Raw genomic sequence first — 19,779 nt, forward strand, 5'->3', positions numbered from 1 at the left:
AACTGATGAAGAACAAAGTGTGCAGGTCACAAGAGAACAATTTCTACCAAAACAAGAAGACTTGTAAAGACAAACAATTTTGAAAGACTTGGTAACTCTGACCAATAGAATGACCAGCCATGATTTGTGCAGAGAACCAATAATGAAGCATGCCGCCCAGCTTCTGAGAGACAAGGTGATAGATTCAAAGTGCAGAATAAGACCTACATTTTTTTTGGACATAGCCAATGTGGAAGTTTCTTGAAATAACTGTGAATATTTGTTACAAGAATTTTGTTTTTCTTTCCTTTTTTCCTGAATTGAGGAGTCAGAGTGAAAAAGAAAAAATAAATCCTTCTTAACTGAAAAAAAAATTTAAAAATTAACTTAAAAAAAAAAAGAAAAAAGGTCTCTTACATAAGGGGGGATTTGAGCGAAGTCTTGAAGGAAGCCAGGGGAAAGGAGGCACAGCATTGCAGACATGAGGGGACAGCCTGTGTAAAAGGGTTGGAGACAGGAATAGCTTCAGCATTTCCAGCCTAGTGCCTAACTTATAGTAGTAAATACTTATTAAATGCTTTTTCATTCATTTATTCATTCATGCAAAAACAAAAACAGAAAGCCTCTTCTCTCAAGTAGCTTACAATCTACTGAGAAGAAACAAAATGTACACAGCTAGATGATTCTAGTAAATAGAAAATGTGCAAATATACATTCTTTTCAATAGGTACAATCTATACCCACAAGCTTTGCATGCTTAAGGCATAGGCAAGAAAAATATAGGTGTGGTTGCCCCAAAAGAAGAAGGCCCTCTGCCCTATGTTTTGGGAGTATCTCATGTTTCTTCAGAAATCATGTAGCTAGGCGATGACACAAGGAGGCAAGAGGCCAGAGAGAAAATAGGTGCTCTACCAGGTGGAGAGAGAGAGAGAGAGAGAGAGAGAGAGAGAGAGAGAGAGAGAGAGAGAGAGAGAGAGACACAACACACTGGTAAGAGTAATATCTAACATTTATATAGCATGCTGAGGTTTACAAAGCACTATATACATTCTTTATCTGATTTGATCCTAACAACAGTCTTGTGAGGTAGGTGCTGTTATTATAGTCATTTTATAGATGAGGGAGCTGAAGCTCAAAGAGCTTAAGAAACATGTTCATTGTCATACAATTTGGATGCATCTGAGGTGGAATCCAAACCCAGGTCTCCCTGACTACAAGTCTAGGTTTCTATCCACCCTATTCTGCTTCCTCTCTATAAACAGGGTTAGCTTATAAACCCTGTTCACTGCACTGTCACTGAGAAAAAGTAGTAAGGACTGTTCCTTGCCCCCACCCCTTAAATGTGCCCTCATCAAGCTTCACGTGTCCTCTTTAGCCCTTTCTCTCCCTTCAAGTCTTCAATTTTAAACAGATTTCACCTAAATAAATACTTTAGCAAGGTCAGTACACTCAATACAGTTTATACCAGGCCTCATCCGTCCCTCGAGATGGCAGTGAGTACAGGTAATGTGTCACAAGTTGTCCCAATAATGAACAAATCTGGCTTAAGTCTTATTTCAAGCAAGAAATCTGACATGGGAAATAAGACTACATAGCCATCAAATGTAATGGATACATTCTACCCAAACTTCTGCCCTCCAATGGGATGCTGTCAGAGGTCAGGTGAACAAGAACTTTTCATTCAATTGATGACTGTCTCACCTCTGGCCCACCACCAGAGGGTGAAAGAAGGACCAAAGGGAAGGATTTTCCTCAGAATTAACTTCAATTGTCTATCAGATTCCTTACAAGAAAGTGGCAGAGGAAGTACATTTTCTGCAACCAACAGGAAAGCGATCTGAAATGCTACTTCTTCAAGTTCCATTTTTCACTTACCTAAATAACTTCCCTAAGAGAAAATGGGAGAAAGACGACTCAACTCAGACAAATGAGAATTGAAAGGAAGCTAGTAAGTAATGGTAGAAAAATCAATAATAATCTAGAAGGCCAAAGGAAAAAAATTAAAGACTTGTGGTGCATGTTACAAATCTGAGACTTCTAAAGTTCCCAGGGTGAACCTAGACACCTTAGGAGTACATTTTCAGTCATTCATCATCTAATGGAAGGGTATTTTCTACAGCCCAGTGGCAGGAATGAGTTGTCTATAAGGAGGTCAGGGAAGAATGATTAGAGCTAAGACAGGAAAACATAGGCATAGAAGAAAATAAAATTTTTATATGGTTAGCATATAAGGGTTAGAACTCTCTGTCAATTTAAGGGAGAAATAAGTCATAGTGGCATTCCATTAAACCTCTATCTTTCTACACATCCAAAGTCTTCTCTGATCTTTTTGGAAATAGGGATGTTTTAAGTTCTATTACCTCTATTTTCCTTAAGGGGTTTCTTTTTCCCCTCTCATTATAGAAAGACTTGTTCTGAACTCAAAAGACCTGAAAGGGAAGAAGGCCATAAGAAGAACTGAAAAGAAAACCATTTTTAGGGCTGATTTCCATCAGCATGCACATCACTTAATAAGGCAGAAACAATTTCATGGAGAAACAGACAGGGTCTCTTGAGTCAAGCATTTCTAGACCCACTACTACGAAAGCTACAAAACAATTTTCCACTTTTCTACCTTGTTCACCCATCTCTAAACCAGCCGACAACTGCAAGTTTAACATTTTTTATGTACTTTCTTGAATGCTATTTGGGGGAAAAAAGTACTTGAAGAGTGAGCTTGAGACCAAGATCCATTAGACCAATTAGAAATGAACCTTTTTTTAAAATTTTTCTGCAAGTCTCTCCATTATATTTCCATATAGATTCATCCTTTATTGAAACAATGACATCACCCAAGGTCATTGTCCCCTAGGGCAGAAGTAAATTCTGTAAGTTGGAAGAAATAAGATAAATAGAAAAATCTGGAAAATAAATAAATTATTGATTTAACAACTAATAACAACCCTAAACAATAATAACCATCACAGCAAACCAGGTCATGCCTCACAAAATTTGTTCAACATAGTTGAGCCATATAATGAATCATGATAATAAAGCTGTGAAGGGTTGAGACTATTTACTGTTTGTGTATTTGAATTAAGATCCTTATTGTTTTAATTGCTGACTAGATCCCAAAGTACTGAAAAATATTCAGAACTTTCCTGAACCATATACCATAACTCACTCTTTTTTTTTTTTGGCAGAGCAATGAGAGTTAAGTGACTTGCTCAGGGTCACACAGCTAGTGTCAAGTGCCTGAGGCCGGATTTGAACTCAGGTCCTCCTGAATTCAGTGCTAGTGCTTTATCCACCGCGCCACCTAGTGGCTCCCTGAACCATATACCATAAAGGATTTACCACACCCAGCAAACCTTTGGAAGGTGAGCTATCCTTCTAAGACAAGGGTTGGCAATCCTTCAAAAGTTACACTCAAATCATCTTCACTGAATTTGGAGTCAGAGGTCCTGGGTTCAAATCCTAGCTGTGATATAATCAATAGCTATGCAACCCTAGATAAATCACTCAAGTTCTTTGAGCCTCAATTTCTTCATCTGTAAAATGGAGATAATAATATTAACATTACCTACTTTATAGGGTGGTTATCAAGAAATGAACTGTGAACTTCAAAGGGCTATATAAATATGAATTATTATTATTATTATTATTATTTATGCTTCTGCCAGACAAATCTTCTATACAGATCAGGTCATATCATGCCTCTGCTCAGAATTTGCCATTGGGGTCCTGTGGCCTGTTGAATAAAGTTTGAATTCATTTGCCAGGCTTTCAAGACCCTCCATAATCCAGCAATATTCATATTTTAAAGAGAACTTTTAATATTTTATTTTTCCAAATACATGTAAAAACAATTTTAACATTGTTTTTTCATTTTGAATTCTAAATTCTCTCTGTTCCTCTTTCCCTTCCCCCTTCATTGAGGAGGAAAATAATTATATAGATTATGCATACACAATCACATAAAACATATTTCTATAATAGTCATGTTGTAAAGGAAAACAGACCAGAAAAAAGAAAAATAATTGTTTTTTTAAGTTTACTTCAATCTCTATGGGGAGGTGCAGCTAGGTGGCACAGTGAATAAATCACCAACCCTGGATTCAGGAGGACCTGTGTTCAAATCCAGCCTCAGACACTTGACACTTACTAGCTGTATGACCCTGGGCAAGTCACTTAACCCTCATTGCCCCCCCCCAAAAAAAGACTCTATCAATTCTTTCTTTGGAGGTAGATAGCATTTTTTATCATAAGTCCTTTAGAATTGTCTTGAATCATTGTATTGCTGAGAATAGCTAAGCCATTCACAGTTGATCATCATATAATGTTGTTATTACTGTATAAACTGTTCTCCCAGTTCTGCTCACTTCACTCTGTATCAGTTCATGTTAGTCTTTCCAGGTTTTTCTGAAATCTACCTGCTCATCATTTCTTATATAGCACAACTTCTTCAGCCACTCTCCAATTGATGGGCATCCCCTCAGTGTTGAATTCTTTGCCACTAAAAAAAGAACTGCAGTAAATATTTTGTTGATATAGGTCCATTTCCTTTTTTAAAAAAATCTCTTTGGAGTACAGACATAGCAGTGTTATTGCTGGATCAAAGGCTTTGAGCATATTTCCAAACTGCTCTCCAGAATAGTTGGATCAGTTCACAACTCTTCCAACAGTGTTTTAGTGTCCCAATTTTCCTACATGGCCTCCAACATTTGTCATTTTCCTTTTCTGTCATATTGTTAATCCAAAAGATGTCTCTTAGTTGTTTTAATTTGCATTTCTTTAATCAACAGTGACTTAGATATTTTTCATATGAACATAAATATTTGATTTCTGAAAACTTCCTGTTCATATCCTTTGACCATGGCTTGTATTCTTATTTATTTGGCCCAGTTCTCTATATATTTGAGACTCATTTCTCAGATTTTGTCAGAGAAACTTGATGTAAAAATTTGTTCACAATTATGATTACTGTTTATTTCCCTCCAACCTATTTTTCCCTGTTTATTTTTCCCTATTTCTCCTTTCATTGTGTCCCTCCTCAGGTATTTTGCTTCTGACCACCACCTCCCCCAATCCCCTTTCCCTTGTACTTCCTTGTAGGGTAAGATAGATTTTTATATCCAGCTGAATAAGTATGTTGTTCCCTCTTTAAGCCAATTACAATAAGAGTAGGGTTCAAGCATTATCTGGCACCCCCCCCATCTTCTCCTCCATTGTAAAAGTTCTTTTGTACTTGAGATAATTTACCTCATTCTACCTCTCCCTTCTCCCAGTGCATCCCTCTTTGTCATACTTTCATTTTCTCTCTCTCTCTCTCTCTCTCTCTCTCTCTCTCTCTCTCTCTCTCTCTCTCCCTCTCTCTCTCTCTCTCTCTCTCTCTCTCTCTCTCTCTCTCATCTATCTTTTTTTGCTGGGCAATGAGGGTTAAGTGACTTGCCCAGGGTCACACAGCTAGTAAGTGTGAAGTGTCTGAGGCTGAATTTGAACTCAGGTCCTCCTGAATCCAGGGCCAGTGCTTTATCCACTGTATCACCTAGCTGCCCCCCATACCTTCATTTTTTAAAGATACTATCCCATCATAGACAACTCACACGTATACCCTCTGTCTATGCATATTCCTTGAACTGCCCTAGTAATGATAAAATTCTTGGGAGTTATAAATATGATCTTCCCATATAGCAATATAAACAGTTTAACCTTATTGAATCCTTTATGATATCTCTTTCCTATTTATCTTTTTATGCTTTTCTTGAGTCTTACATTTGCAAGTCAAATTTTCTATTCAGCTCTGATCTTTTCATCAGGAATGCATGAAAACCCTTTATTTCATTAAAAATCCATTTTTCCCCTGAAGGATTATACTCAGGTCTACTGAGTAGGTGATTCTTGGTTGTAATCCTAGCTCCTTTGCCTTCTGAAATATCTTACTCTAAGCCCTGTGCTCTTTGAAAGTGGAGGCTATGAAATTTTATGTTATCCTGACTGTGGTTCCACAAAATATGAATTGTTTCTCTCTGGCTGTTTGCAATATTTTCTTTTTTCTTTCTTTCTTTCTTTGTTTTTTATGTGGATCAATGAGGGTTAAGTGACTTGCCCAAGGTCACATGGCCAGTAAGTGTGAAGTATCTAAGGCTGGATTTGAACTCAGGTCCTCCTGAATCCAGCGCTGGTGCTTTACCCACTGCTCCACCTAGCTGCTCCCTGTTTGCAATATTTTCTCCTGAACCTGGAAGCTCTGGAATTTGGATATCATATTCCTGATAGTTTTCATTTTGGGATCTCTTTCAAGAAGTGATCAATGGATTCTTTCCATTTCTATTTTACTCTCTGGTTCTAGGATGTCTGGGAAGGTTTCCTTGATGATTTTTTTGAAAGATGATGTCTATACTCTTATTTTTGATCAAGGCTTTTAGGTGGTACAATAATTCTCCAGGTGAATTGTTTTTCCAATGCATTGTTTCACCTTTTCTTCTATTTTCATTCATTTGACTTGGTTAATGTTTCTTGATGTTTCAAAGAGTCATTAGCTTTCACTTGCCAAATTCTTATTTTTAAGGAATTATTTTCTTTAGTGATCTTTTGTTCCCCTTTTTCCTTTTGGCCAATTCTGATTTTTAAAGAGTTCTTCTCTTCAGGGGATTTCTATGCCTTTTTTAACCACTTGGCCTGTTCTGTTTTTTAAGGTGATGTTTTCTTCAGTATTTTTTGTATCTCCTTTACCAAACTGTTGACTCTTTTTTCATGATTTTCTTGCATCACTTATTTTTCCCCAATTTTTCCTCTGCTTTTCTTATTTTATTTTGAAAATTCTTTTTTGAGCTCTAATAGGAATTTTTTCCTGAGACCAATTCACATGTTTTGAGGCTTTGGATGTCACTATTTTGACTTTGTTGTCTTCTGAGTTACATGTCACCATAGAAACTTACTATCATCAGGTTCTTTGGTTGTTTGCTCATTTTCCCAACCTATTTCTTGACTTTTAACTTTATATTAAAGTTGAGCTCTGCTCCCAGGGTGGAGAGGGCACTGTTCAGTTTTTTTGTGCTACTGTTTTCTGAGCTAATTCTGAAGGTCTATAAGTTTTCAGTTCCTCCAAGATGGTATGATCTAAGGAGAGGTGTGGTCACTGCTCTCCTGGCCTGTGCTCTGGTTCCATGATACTACAAGCATTTTTTCCATCCTGGAAATGTGGCCAAGATCCCTACTCCTTCCAGTGCTCCTTCTCACCCTGGGATTGTGACCCAGAACAGCCTATGGACAATACAATAGTCTGCTACCAGTGCCAGCAAAGAACCCTCTGTAATCTCCTTCTGACCGGTTCTTTGATACCTTTACCATCTGTGAGCTGAGAGGACAGAAGCCACTTCTGATGATGATTCAGTCTCCCCCAAGGGCTATACTGGAATCTACTCCTCTCTCACCCCAGTGAGACAGATCTTTCCTGCCAACCTTCTAAATTATCTTGGGCTGGAAAAATGTTTCACCCCACCCTTATGCTGGTTCTGCCTCTTCAGAATTCATTTTGAGGCTTTATTTTAATGTTGTTTGGAGGGGAATATAGGAAAGCTCAGAAAAATCCCTGCCTTTACTTCACTGTCTTGGCTCTACCCTCCTATAACTTATATTTATTCCATCCCCTCCAAACTGTGCTTCAGCTGAAATGAGCTACTTACTATCTTCCAACCATATCCTGTCTTTTCCTTCCTCTCTGTCTTCTATCATGCTGATTTGAGTGCCTGAAATGCCCTCCTCCTTTTTTTCATGGGGCAAATACCACTTCTTCCAAGAAGCTTTCCTTGATGCCTTAGTTTGTAATTCCTCTTGTTCACTTATTGTGTATGTTTTTTTTTTATTATAGTTGTTTACTGTTCTATAAACTTCCTAATAGACTGAAAGTTAACTCCCAAAAGCCAGGAATACTGTCTAAGCACACAGTCCATGTATATGTGTATGTGTATGTAAATATATAGATAGAGATATATAGATTTTATAGTTGATCCTGGAAGCGTTAGGGAGCCAACCTCTAGAGTTTATTGAGTAAGGGAAGTGACATGATCAGACCCACACTTTAGGAAAATCATTTTTGTGCCTGAATAGAGGTTGGAGTGGAGTAGAGCCTTGAGGCAGCAGACCTACCAGCAGGCTATCAAAATAGTTCAGGCATGAGGTGGTGAGGGGCTGTCCCAGAGTGGTGGCAGTGTCAGGAAAGAGAAGGGGACCTATTTGAGAGATGTTGCAAAACTGGATTGTCAGGCTTTGGAATGGATGGGAGTGATTGGATTGGGGTAAGATAAAGAGTGAGAGATGGTAAGGAGTTGAGGATGACACCTAAATTGTGAACCTGGGGGACTGGGAAGATTGTCATTCCCTCAATAGTAATAAGAAAGTATGGATTGGGGGGAGTTTAAGGGGAAAGATAATAAATTTAGTTTGGGATATGTTGAGTTTAAGTTATGTATTGACTATCCAGTTAAAGATGCATGACTGGAGATCAGCAGAGAGGTTAAGAAGGATAAGTAAGTTTGAGAATTATCAGCATGGACATGATCATTAAATCCATGGGAGCTGATGTGGCCTCTAATTGAACAAGTATAGAGGGAGAAGAGAAAAGGACCTAGGATAGAGCCTTGTGGGACACCTATAGTTAAAGAGTATTCTGGGTGAGGAACAGCAAAGGAGACTGAAGGAACAATCTGATAGGAGAAGAACTAGGAAAAAATGGTGTCCTAAAAACCTATGGAGAAAAAAGTATTAAGGAAAGGAGGATGGTCCATACAGTCAAAGATTATAGAGAGATCAAGAAAAATGATGATTAAAGAAAGGCCATTAGATTTGACAGTTAAGAGATCATTGGTAATTGCTTACCACCTCAGGGAGAGGAAAGGAGAGGGAGGGAAAGAGGAATAAAATTGGAACTCAAAACTATAAATAAAAATGTTTATTATTTTTTTAAAAAAAGAGATCATTGGTAACTTTGCTTCAGTGGAATGTTGAGGTCAGGTCATAAGGAGAAAAGAAGTGAAAGAAGAGAAAGTAGAGGCACCTATTAGAGATGGCCTTCTCCGGAGTTTATCCACAAAGGGTAGAAAAGATGCATTACAATAGTGGAGCATTTTTTAAGGATGATGGGAGATCTAGGTGCATTTATAGGCAGTAGGGAAAGAGTCAGTAGACAGGAAGAATCCCAGAATTTCAAATTAAATGGCACCTCAGCAGTCATGAAGTCCAACACTCAACCTGAAAAAAAATCCTGACTAAAGTATACCCTCTAAGCGGCTTCTGCATAAGCACCCTCCCTTGGTGGGGACCCATTCTCTCCTCAGGGCAGCCCTTTTTCTTTGGCATAACTCTAATTGTCAGGAATATTTTCCTGACATCAAGCATCAGTTTTCTTCTAGACAATTCCCAATTGTTCCTCCTGTTTCTGACCTCCCAGGGCAAACAGAAGAAGTGTAATTCTTCTTCCACATGAGTCATTTTAGTATCAAAAGACAGCTGTCCTGTCCCTCCACTCTGTACCCTCCCCCCCCCCCCAGGACTTCTCCAGACCAATGATCTTTAGCTCCTTTAACCAATTCTCATATGACACAATTGCACACCACTTAGCTTGACCTGGTCTGCTCCCAAACCTTGACCAGTTACCAATAGCCATTAAAATGTATGTGCCTCACATCTTATTCCCTCAAGATGTGACTCTAAGTCTTAATGATTAATTGGTACAAATACACTCATAAGAGATCAGAGCTCACTTAGCATGCTAGCACTCCCAGGTAACGTAGTTGCATTTCATTAGTGGCTTTCTGGAAACAGTACCTTAAATGAAAGGATTAATTCAGATGGTAGAAATTTATAGTACTGTATTAGGTTAATCAGCAGAGCTGTAACTAAGATGGAGAGATGAGGGGCTTGTCCCCCAATCCTAAATTTAGAGGTGGCTAACAAAATTACAGTCCTTTGACAGCACAGGAAAAGTCAGAGAGAACTTGGCCCCTCATTATGGGCAGCTAGGTGGATCAGTGAATAGAGTGCCCAGGAGTGGAATCAGGAAAACTCATCTTCCTGAGTTCAAATCTGGCTTCAGACATTTACTAGTTGTGTGACCCTGAGCAAGTCAGTTAATCCTGTTTGCTTCAGTTTCCTCATCTGTAAAATGAGCTGGAGAAGGAAAGGGCAAGAAAAGTTTTCTTTGCCAAGAAACCCCTAAATTGGGTCACAGAGTTAAGTGTAGCTGAAACAACCAAACAACAACCACATGGCATCTTCTTAGCTAATATGGGGAACTACTAGATGTCAAGCTGGAGTGCCTCTTCTCCCCTCCACCTCCACAGACACCTCACTTACATCAGTTTTGTGCCATTCTTTGTTTTCCCTCACAGTGGGCTGTCCGGACTACCTCAGCTGAATGTTTGCTCTGTGCATCCTGCTCCTAGTCCAGTATATACTAGGTGCAGAATGTTTGCTGTGTGCATCCTGCATCCTGGTCCAGTATACACTAGGTGCAAAAATTCCTACTTAGGACGATGCCAATGAAATAAATAATTGGAGCCCAGGCATGCTTTTTATGCCCCTGAAGATGCCAACATCTGTAGGACTGACCCTGACAACCACCGTTATTCCATAAAGAAGTATTCTGCAGCAGTGTTTCTACATAATCAAGGAAGGGGGAAAAACTGTAATTAAAACTAGTTAAGAAAAAATCAAAAGATATACAAGGCACAGACCAAGATATAACTCTCCCCCCACACACCCCCAACATGCTCTTTGCAAAGCAGAGCGCCCTTTATAAAAGTGTGAGCTGTGTTTCCAAATCTTTTGGTACTTCCCCTTCACAAATCCTAAATTGCCAAAGCTCATTAAGACGCAGGAATCCCAAGAGGAAAGGGAGACAGTAACTTATCTCAGTTTTAGCATTCCAGCTTGTCATCTCTTTTGAGTGTTGCCCTGCTCTAGGTAGATATGGCTTCAAAAGGGACCCCCTAAGTATCAAAACCAAGCCAATCCTTCCTCCCTTGCACCTCTGGCCTATCTCCTCTACAGGTCCACTAATGATGCACAGATGGGATAAAGTCCCTACTGGTGACTTGCATGAAACCAACTACAGGTATCACAATTGCAAGTTCAAAAATGACTTTCTCCTTGTGGGTGATGAGTAGAGATGTGAGGGGCCTCCTGAGCCTTGCAGATCAAAAATAAAATCCATAGATAAAATCCTAGGTCTTGTCAACGGCTTTCACAGACCCTATGGGCTCCATCTCCTGGTCTTAGACAGCTCTGTGGATTTATTCTCAGTCCCTACCTCTAGTAATTGACAAAGTGGTCATTTCCCTTCTTTTTCAGATTTAAAGTTCTATATTGTCTTCAAAGTTACCCTTTGAATGCAACGGGAGGAGGAAAGGTTTTTGAGGACACTGGTGCTTTGTTCCTTGTTTTCATTGTAACTAGGGAATCATGGTAGGCACAGCTAGAGGCCAGGCATTCTTGGCAGTCTCGCATTGTTCCTGGATGTTCAGGCTCCCTGGGGAAGAATTCCCATGTAAGCTATTGCAGCCGGCTTCTGATAAATGAGTCTTAGCTGGCAGGGCAGTGAGTGCAGTATACAAAAAAGAAAACAAAAACCGAAGTCCTCCTCTGACTCAACGCAGGTACATCTGCAGTGATCCTTTGCTGAAACATCAAGGAGCAACACCAGAACCTACTGTCACCTTTCAGTCCTTTGAGAAACTGTCGTTTTAGCAAAGGGTGAAGCTTGGTGTCCTTGGCCGGCTTTGTGTTCCGTTTGGAATCCCTGCCTTTGTTACCCTAGGTTCTGCTATAGTCACTATTGTGTGAAGGCAGGAATATGTTATTTTCCTTTAAGCAACAGATAATCAGATGCCTTCTTCTTTAGGTTACATAAAAAGGAGTTCAGATTCTAACAAAAGCATATTTCTATAGTGATCCTAAAATGGGTACAGATCCTGAAGTCCTAGAATTGGGGATCTCATGAACACCATTTCCATCTTTTTTCCAGACATCTCAACCACCTTTGTATCCAAACAAGGTGTTGCCTTCATTTCAGCTATTTCAGGCCCCGTGGGATTTAGTCTGCAAATTAGATCACATGATGAGTTTACATATCAAAGGAGCTAAAGCATAGGACAGAAGTTAGTGCCTTATTGCAAAAACAGAAATGTGCTTCTGCGACTTTTTTATGGGGACATTTTTTAAAGGCAAACTTCTTGGAGGGAAAATTTACATTGTACCCTGTGTGTTTCTTGATTTATTATTTGGTGAATGGAGATTGTGGCTGGGATTGTTCAGGATATAAATGGATATGTGGGGCCTGCTCAGAGGACCTTTGATTTAAGTCAGGTGAAACAATTCAGACACAAACATTTCATTCACATAATCCAACACCCTGAGAAGGGACTTAAAAATAAACTGTGAGATTCCTTGTGTGTTTTTTCATTTCCCAGTTTGGAGATTGATGGATAAGATCTATTAGCATCCTTGAAAGGTTTCCAAAAAGAAGGTTTTCTATAGGAAACGGAAAGGTGACAATGGGTAGCCTATGCTAAAAAGAATAATTAGCAACATAAATAGGAAAAAAATCTCATGGGTTAGAGTGAGAAGTAAGGGAGGAAAGTATAAAAAAATGTGGCAAAATAACTCTAGAAATATATGTAAGGTTTGAGACATGAGGAAGGCCTTGAAGAAGAGAGGACTAGCATCATTGTCAGAGAACAAGGTATCAAAGTGGCAAGAATGGCCACAATTAGAAGGAAGCTAGGTGGCGCTGTGGATAAAGCACCAGCCCTGGATTTAGGGGGACCTGAGTTCAAATCTGACCTCAGACACTTGACACTTACTAGTGTGTCAAGATAATGGAATGTGGTAGATAAGGGGATTTAGCAGATACTTAAAGGTCCACCTGGAGATTAATCTAAACTGATTGAATTAAGTGAGAGTGATTGACTGCTGATTAGCCTACTTTAGTTAACTAGATTATAAGCACTTCTAGCTAGCCCTTAAGAAGGTATTGTTCTCAGAAGCTTAAAAACTTTGAATTTAACTCAAGCCCACCTTCAAGTCCAGTGAACCAATGGATTTGAATGACGCTAGCCAATCAGCTTGAAGAACCTCCCATTTCTGGGAGGAGAACACGAATTAGGAAGCCTCTGGCACTGAGGAGCGGAGACTCCAAGGCTGGGTGGCAGAGGGAGGAGTTTACTCTGGCCACTGCTGCTTTGCCCCGAGCATTGTGCAGCAGGCAGTCCTGTGAGCACGGCAGGGTCCTAGGCTCAAGCTGCTCCCAGGGATGGTGAGCAAGGGGCCACTGCTACTCCTGCTGACTGCCGTCAACCGGAAGAGGATGAAGCTGCCAGTGATTATCACCTTTGTTGCCTACGTAGCCTCTGTTTGGGGCAACTTCATTAACATGAGGTCTATACAGGAAAATGGAGAACAGAAAATTGAAAATAAGATAGAAGAGGCTGTTGCACCATTGAGAGAGAAAATCAGAGACTTGGAAAAAAGCTTCACCCAGAAGTACCCACCAGTGAAATTCTTATCAGAAAAAGATCAAAAAAGAATTTTGATAACTGGAGGAGCAGGGTTTGTGGGTTCTCATCTTACTGACAAACTAATGATGGATGGCCATGAGGTTACAGTTGTGGACAACTTCTTTACGGGCAGGAAAAGAAATGTAGAACATTGGATCAGCCATGAAAACTTTGAGCTAATTAACCATGATGTTGTAGAGCCCCTCTACATTGAAGTGGACCAGATTTATCATCTAGCATCTCCTGCTTCTCCTCCAAACTACATGTATGATCCCATTAAAGACCAACACAATTGGGACACTAAATATGTTGGGGTTGGCAAAACGTGTTGGAGCGTGTCTTCTTCTGGCCTCCACTTCGGAGGTATATGGAGATCCAGGAGCACCCCCAGAGTGAAGAGTACTGGGGCCATATGAATTCAATAGGACCTAGAGCCTGTTATGATGAAGGAAAACATGTGGCAGAGACCATGTGTTATGCCTACATGAAGCAGGAAGGAGTTGAAGTAAGAGTTGCTAGAATATTCAATACTTTTGGACCACGGATGCATATGAATGATGGCCGAGTTGTCAGTAATTTCATTTTGCAAGCTCTCCAAGGGGAACCTCTCACAGTATATGGTTCTGGGTCTCAGACTCGAGCATTCCAGTAGCAATGTCAGTAGCCCTGTCAACTTGGGGAACTCAGAAGAACACACAATTCTAGAATTTGCTCAGTTAATTTAAAACCTTGTTGGTAGTGGTAGTGAAATTCAATTTCTCTCAGAAGCCCAGGATGACCCACAGAGAAGAAAGCTGGACTTCCAAAAAGCCAAGTTAATGCTGGGGTGGGAGCCCATGGTCCCATTGGAAGAAGGCTTAAATAAGGCAATTCACTACTTCCATAAAGAACTTGAGTACCAAGCAAATAATCAGTATATCCACCTGTGGTCTAGCACAATTGTTTGATGTATCGGAACCACAAGATGTGGTATGGTAACCTTTCCATAACATTTTCAGGTGTCATCATGGACACATTACTAAATTTGGCCTTGATCCAGACACATGATGGTAAGAAGTGTTATGGATTGTATAAATGCCTCAACTCTGTATTATATTGGTATAAATCCTCCAAAAGTGGGGGGATATAATATTATATATATATATATATATATATATATATATCAAGTTTGAGTATGAGTTATATTGTGAACTCTCACTGTTTAATTTGATCATTGACAATGCTATGCTAAGAATTAGTGAAAATCCAGCAGTTCAACAGCTAAAGAAGTGAGTCCAGAGACAACCAGAGTCCAAACCAGAGTCCAGTTGTCCTGATGATGCCAGATCAGAGTCCAGTTTTCCTGATGACATCCCACCACTCCAAGAAGACAAGATCTCAAAGACTTTAAATGAACAGTTTCATTTTGTTGTTTTTCTTTTTTCCTTCTGTTATTATATATAACATTTGTAATATGTATTCTCTGCAGAGGCCCTCCCTCTGCAGGCAGTGTCAAAGTACTGGTTCACAAGGGACCACCCCTCTGGACAAAATTTCCCCTTTCGGGACATCTAGGTGGCACAGTAGATAGAGCACCAGCCCTGGAGTCAGGAGGACCTGAGTTCAAATCCGGCCTCAGATACTTAACACTAGCTGTGTGACCCTGGGCAAGTTACTTGACCCCAATTGCCTCACCAAAAAAATAAATTAATTAATTAATGTCCCCTTTCTCCTTTTCCTATATTGTTATTTACATATTGTTTGTTAGCCAATCAGCTTGAAGAACCTCCCATTTCTGGGAGGAGAACATGAAGTAGGAAGCAGATGCTGGTTCGGAGTTGAGGTGCTCTTTTGGTTCGAGACAATGGTTTGGTGGGAGGACTTCAAGTGGGAGGTTTAGGAAGGCTAGGATTTCCATGCTATAAGGAATCTGTTCTTGATCTTTCTCTTTCTTTACTATCTTATATCTTTTAATAAACCCTTAAAAACCTAAACTCATTTATCAGTGATTTAAGCCAGTTTCACCCCAAAACTGGGGGAACAGATTAGAACCCACATGTAGAATTTTAAAATACACACTAGCTGTGTGACTCTGGGCAACTCACTTAACCCTCATTGCCCTGCAAAAAAAGAAAAAGAAAAAGAATGGGCACAAATGCAATGGAGAGCTAGTATTATACTAATTTTACAGATAAGTGACTTGCATAGGGTCACATAGCTAAGTAAATAACTGAGGCAGGATTTGAACTAATGAAGCATAAGTACTTGTATGATGGAGTCATTATTTTTACCACAATTTCCTCTTTTGAAAATTTTATTTACCTAATATAGTTAGCATGTTTGTTGCTGGATAGTTTTCCTGGGACCTGGAATTAATGAGCTCATTTGATTCATTTTAGTTGTCATTACAAATAGAAACAAAACAGAATCCTGTTTTGAAGTGAATCTTTTCTCATAATTTTTATCTCCTTTCAACCTTTCAGATACTTGCCTGAGATAATGAATGATGGCCTGACCAATCAGATCAATAATCCAGAAGTCGATGTCGATATCACTAGACCAGACACTTTCATAAGACAACAGATCATGGCCTTGCGAGTGATGACCAACAAGCTGAAGAATGCATACAATGGAAATGATGTGAATTTCCAAGATACAAGTAAGCAGTCAGCTTAATGAAAATATCATTTGATGACCCTTACAGAACCTTTCTGATTAAAATGGCATCACATTTTAAAATCACTAAATAATTTTTCTTCACTGTTGTCCTCATATTTCACTTCTCTGATCTGAGAAGCAGCCTTAGAGCTTTGGACAGTCACAGTATCAACTTTGTGGTTTGTGTAATTGATAAAATAGTATATTAAACGTAGAATATTGTTAACATATTCAACATACCAATGCTGAAGCAAGTCACACACATCTAAAAAGAAACAGAGGTAGAATTTGAAACCCAGATTCTCTTGGCACCAAATCTAGCCTCGAAACAAGTGACTATGCTTGTTTCTTCCACCAAATATCTACTCCAGTAGAAAAAGGTAAAGTGGATAGAGCACTGGCCCTGAAGTTGGGAGGACCTTAGTTGAAATCTGACCTCAGACACCTACCAGCTGTGTAATCCTGGGCAAGTCACCTTAAACTCAGTTGCCTTAAATATTTGAAGCCATCTCCAGGTGTCCTGATCTATCTGTCTGTCTATTTCTATCATCTATCTATCTATCTATCTATCTATCTATCTATCTATCTATCTATCTATCTATCTATCTATCTATCTATCTTTCAGTCTATTGCCACTGGACCCAGATGGCTCTGCACAAGAGAGTGTGATTAATGACTTTGCACAGACCTTCCTCACTTAAATCCAATTCACTACAAATTATGACATGACCCAGATGTCACGGTCCTCTTCGAGAACAAAATGGTCCATTATTGGTACAATATTACATATAAGGATTTTATTAAGATTGGAAATTTTGCATCAGAAATGTTTTGTTGTTGTTGTTTGGGGGAGACAATCGAGGTTAAATGTTTTGTCGAGGGTCACACAGCTAGTTAGTGCCTGAAGATGGCTTTGAATTCAGGACCCTCGGACTCCAGGGCCGGTGCTCTATCCACTGTGCCACCTAGCTGCCCCTGTTTTAGAAATATTCAAAAGATTTTGAACATATACTTCCTAAAAAACACCGTCAGAGTGAAACCAGATAGCTTCAAGATGTTATCAGAAATATGGAGAAAATATCTTTTAAAAAGCTTTGAGCCACTAAAAAGAGCAAGTAATCATGTAACTATCCTTGAACATTAGATGTACTCTTGTTAGCAGTAACTCTGTAATTTGGTCACTGAAGCAAAAGATTATGCTTGCATGTGTGAATTAATGAGATAGAAAGAAACAAGTTACAGATGGAAGATATTAAGTCTTCTCCCTCTTAGCTATCATCCCACAGAGTTGTCCCCTGCAGTACATTTTTAGAGCTTTATTCAGTATGATTTTAAATAACTCCAACAATCACATTTCTACAGGCAGGGTATTCTGCCATCTGACAGTATTTGTAACCACAATGGGGTTTTTTTCTGCCATAATAAGCCCGAATTTTACTCTTGTCCAGATCAACCTACTACTTCTTGAAAAATCCTCCACTCCAGGTCTCACTAGGTGTCGGGCACTGTAGTCAGTGCCGGGTATACAAAGAAAGGCAAAACCAGTCTCTGCCCTAATGGAATTCATCTTTTAGTGGGGGAAACAACACACAAATTACTACAGATATACAAGAAAGGTACCTGGTGAATTGGAGTTGGTGTCACAGTGAAAGCACTGCCATTTATGGCTAATTTGGGGTATTGGAAGTGAAATGAATTGATCACAAATACTTTTCTGTCTCTACACCTGAACAATGAAGGGTTGGTTAATTATATGGCTGAGTTAAACAGCAGCAAAGAAACTGAGAAAGGCTAAATGAATCCCCAAATGTAGTCCCACAAGTGACTAAGTGACTTCCCTAAAGTAGTAAATAAGCAGAGTCAAGATCTGAATCCCAAGGTTTCATTGTCTGACATGTCAAGAAAATGAGGAGTATCAGATAAAAATTCCAATTAACTAAGATTTCATTCACATTAGAGACCATACCTCTAATCTTTCCCTTATACTCCCACAAATCAAAGGGTAACTATTTGTATCTATAAATTGCCACTTTGGCAAAATCTTAAAAGGCAGAGCTCTGGGGGCAGCTAGGTGGCACAGTGGATAGAGCACCAGCCCTGGATGTAGGAGGACCTGAGTTCAAATCTGGCTTCAGACACTTGAAACTTACTGGCTGTGTGACCCTGGGCAAGTCACTTAACCCCAATTGTCTCACTAAAAAAAAAAATTAAATAAATAAATAAATTTTTTAAAAGGCAGAGCTCTAATTCTATCTTCCTCAACCACCACCAAACAGGAATAACAAATACCAAGTCTCTAGCAAATGCTACCCTATTATTCTGGTTTAGCTCTGAAAGAGTGCCAGCTGTTAGTTGGGAGATTTGTAAAGCCACGTGTCAGAAATTCTGGTTTCTAGCTCTTGAGCTTTCCTCCTCCCGGTGGGCAAAGTTCTAGATAAGAGTCACTTAAGGATTGTTGCATTTATATGACTTTTATCTTAACTCCTGGCAAGTGTGCTTGCTACTTCTTTCTGGTATTTACGAGCTGAGACAAGATTGCCATGTTCTTGGTTTTATCTCTCGAGACCTGTTTGCAAAAAAGGATATGACCTGATGCACTTAGATGCACAGCTCTAAATAGCATTGCCTGTTTGGGCTTCTATCTCAAGCTCAAAACCATTATCACGTTTTATAGCTATTATAACCCTTGTTGCTTCTGACATTTCTGCTTTATCACTTATTCTTGCCCCCTTGAATACCTGTATCCATGATTAGTTTTCTCAAAGAGATGTAGCTATTATTTTTTTTCCAAATGGAATCTCCTTTTATTATTTGCTGCTAAAATTTTTAAATATTCTAAATCTCTTTTAATAATAGCTATGTAAAGGTCATCATACTTCATGCCCATACTAGTATTCAAAACAATTCCCATATCAATTTCGTATCTCTAAATTTAATTAATGTGCTCTTTGAACCCTCACATGGATCAGTAATGATAAATCAGAGTAAATGTTAAGGATGCAGGACAGCATTTTCAAATGATCTGATCTGATATTTAAACATTCATTTGAAAGAAACATGATTCTCTCCCAATTGACTATTTGTAACATATTAGGGGCCTTAAAGGAGTGCTCAATTTCCTCTGCTGTAAAGTGAAGAGGTGGTACTAGATTACCTGGGAGGCCCCAGATGATGACCCCCTGATCCTAACCATGCTTGAGTGTAGCTATTAGCACCTGCCAAGAAAGGAGATTGTTTCCTTACCTCAGAAATAGTTCAGAGAGTTCATATCATCAGCTCAGGCAGAGAGGGGACAGACAGCAACTCATCTTGTCCATTGGACATACAATCAAAGAGAGAAGGCAGGGTCTATCGGATAAGTGGATAACAAGGAAGTGGACAGTACATGTAAAGGTTAATGTAGAACTGAGAAGGTAGAGATATGGGGTGAAGAAACTGTTAACTGGGGGTATGCAATTGAAAGGGGTGGGGTATGATAGGCAAGGGGATAGGCATACTGTAGCAAACTGGTAAAGAGATCATCCGGGGGCAGCTAGGTGGCGCAGTGGATAAAGCACCGGCCCTGGATTCAGGAGGACCTGAGTTCAAATCCAGCCTCAGACACTTGACAGTTACCAGCTGTGTGACC

At 39.4% G+C, this 19,779-nt stretch overlaps 1 protein-coding gene and 1 pseudogene across 2 annotated transcripts in view; both read left to right on the forward strand.

Moving 5' to 3' along the window:
• GPC6 (glypican 6) overlaps positions 1-19,779 on the forward strand; it is a 1,316,661-nt gene that overhangs the window by 1,280,817 nt on the left and 16,065 nt on the right. For both annotated transcript variants that reach the window (XM_043996632.1, XM_043996633.1), the window contains one exon: positions 15,977-16,152. In XM_043996632.1, coding sequence (XP_043852567.1) covers positions 15,977-16,152 — 176 coding nt within the window. The remainder of the gene's footprint in view (positions 1-15,976; positions 16,153-19,779) is intronic.
• LOC122745953 lies at positions 13,271-14,461 on the forward strand (annotated as a pseudogene).

This window comes from Dromiciops gliroides, chromosome 3 (genome assembly GCF_019393635.1).
Source record: "Dromiciops gliroides isolate mDroGli1 chromosome 3, mDroGli1.pri, whole genome shotgun sequence".
Lineage (NCBI taxonomy): Eukaryota > Metazoa > Chordata > Mammalia > Microbiotheria > Microbiotheriidae > Dromiciops > Dromiciops gliroides.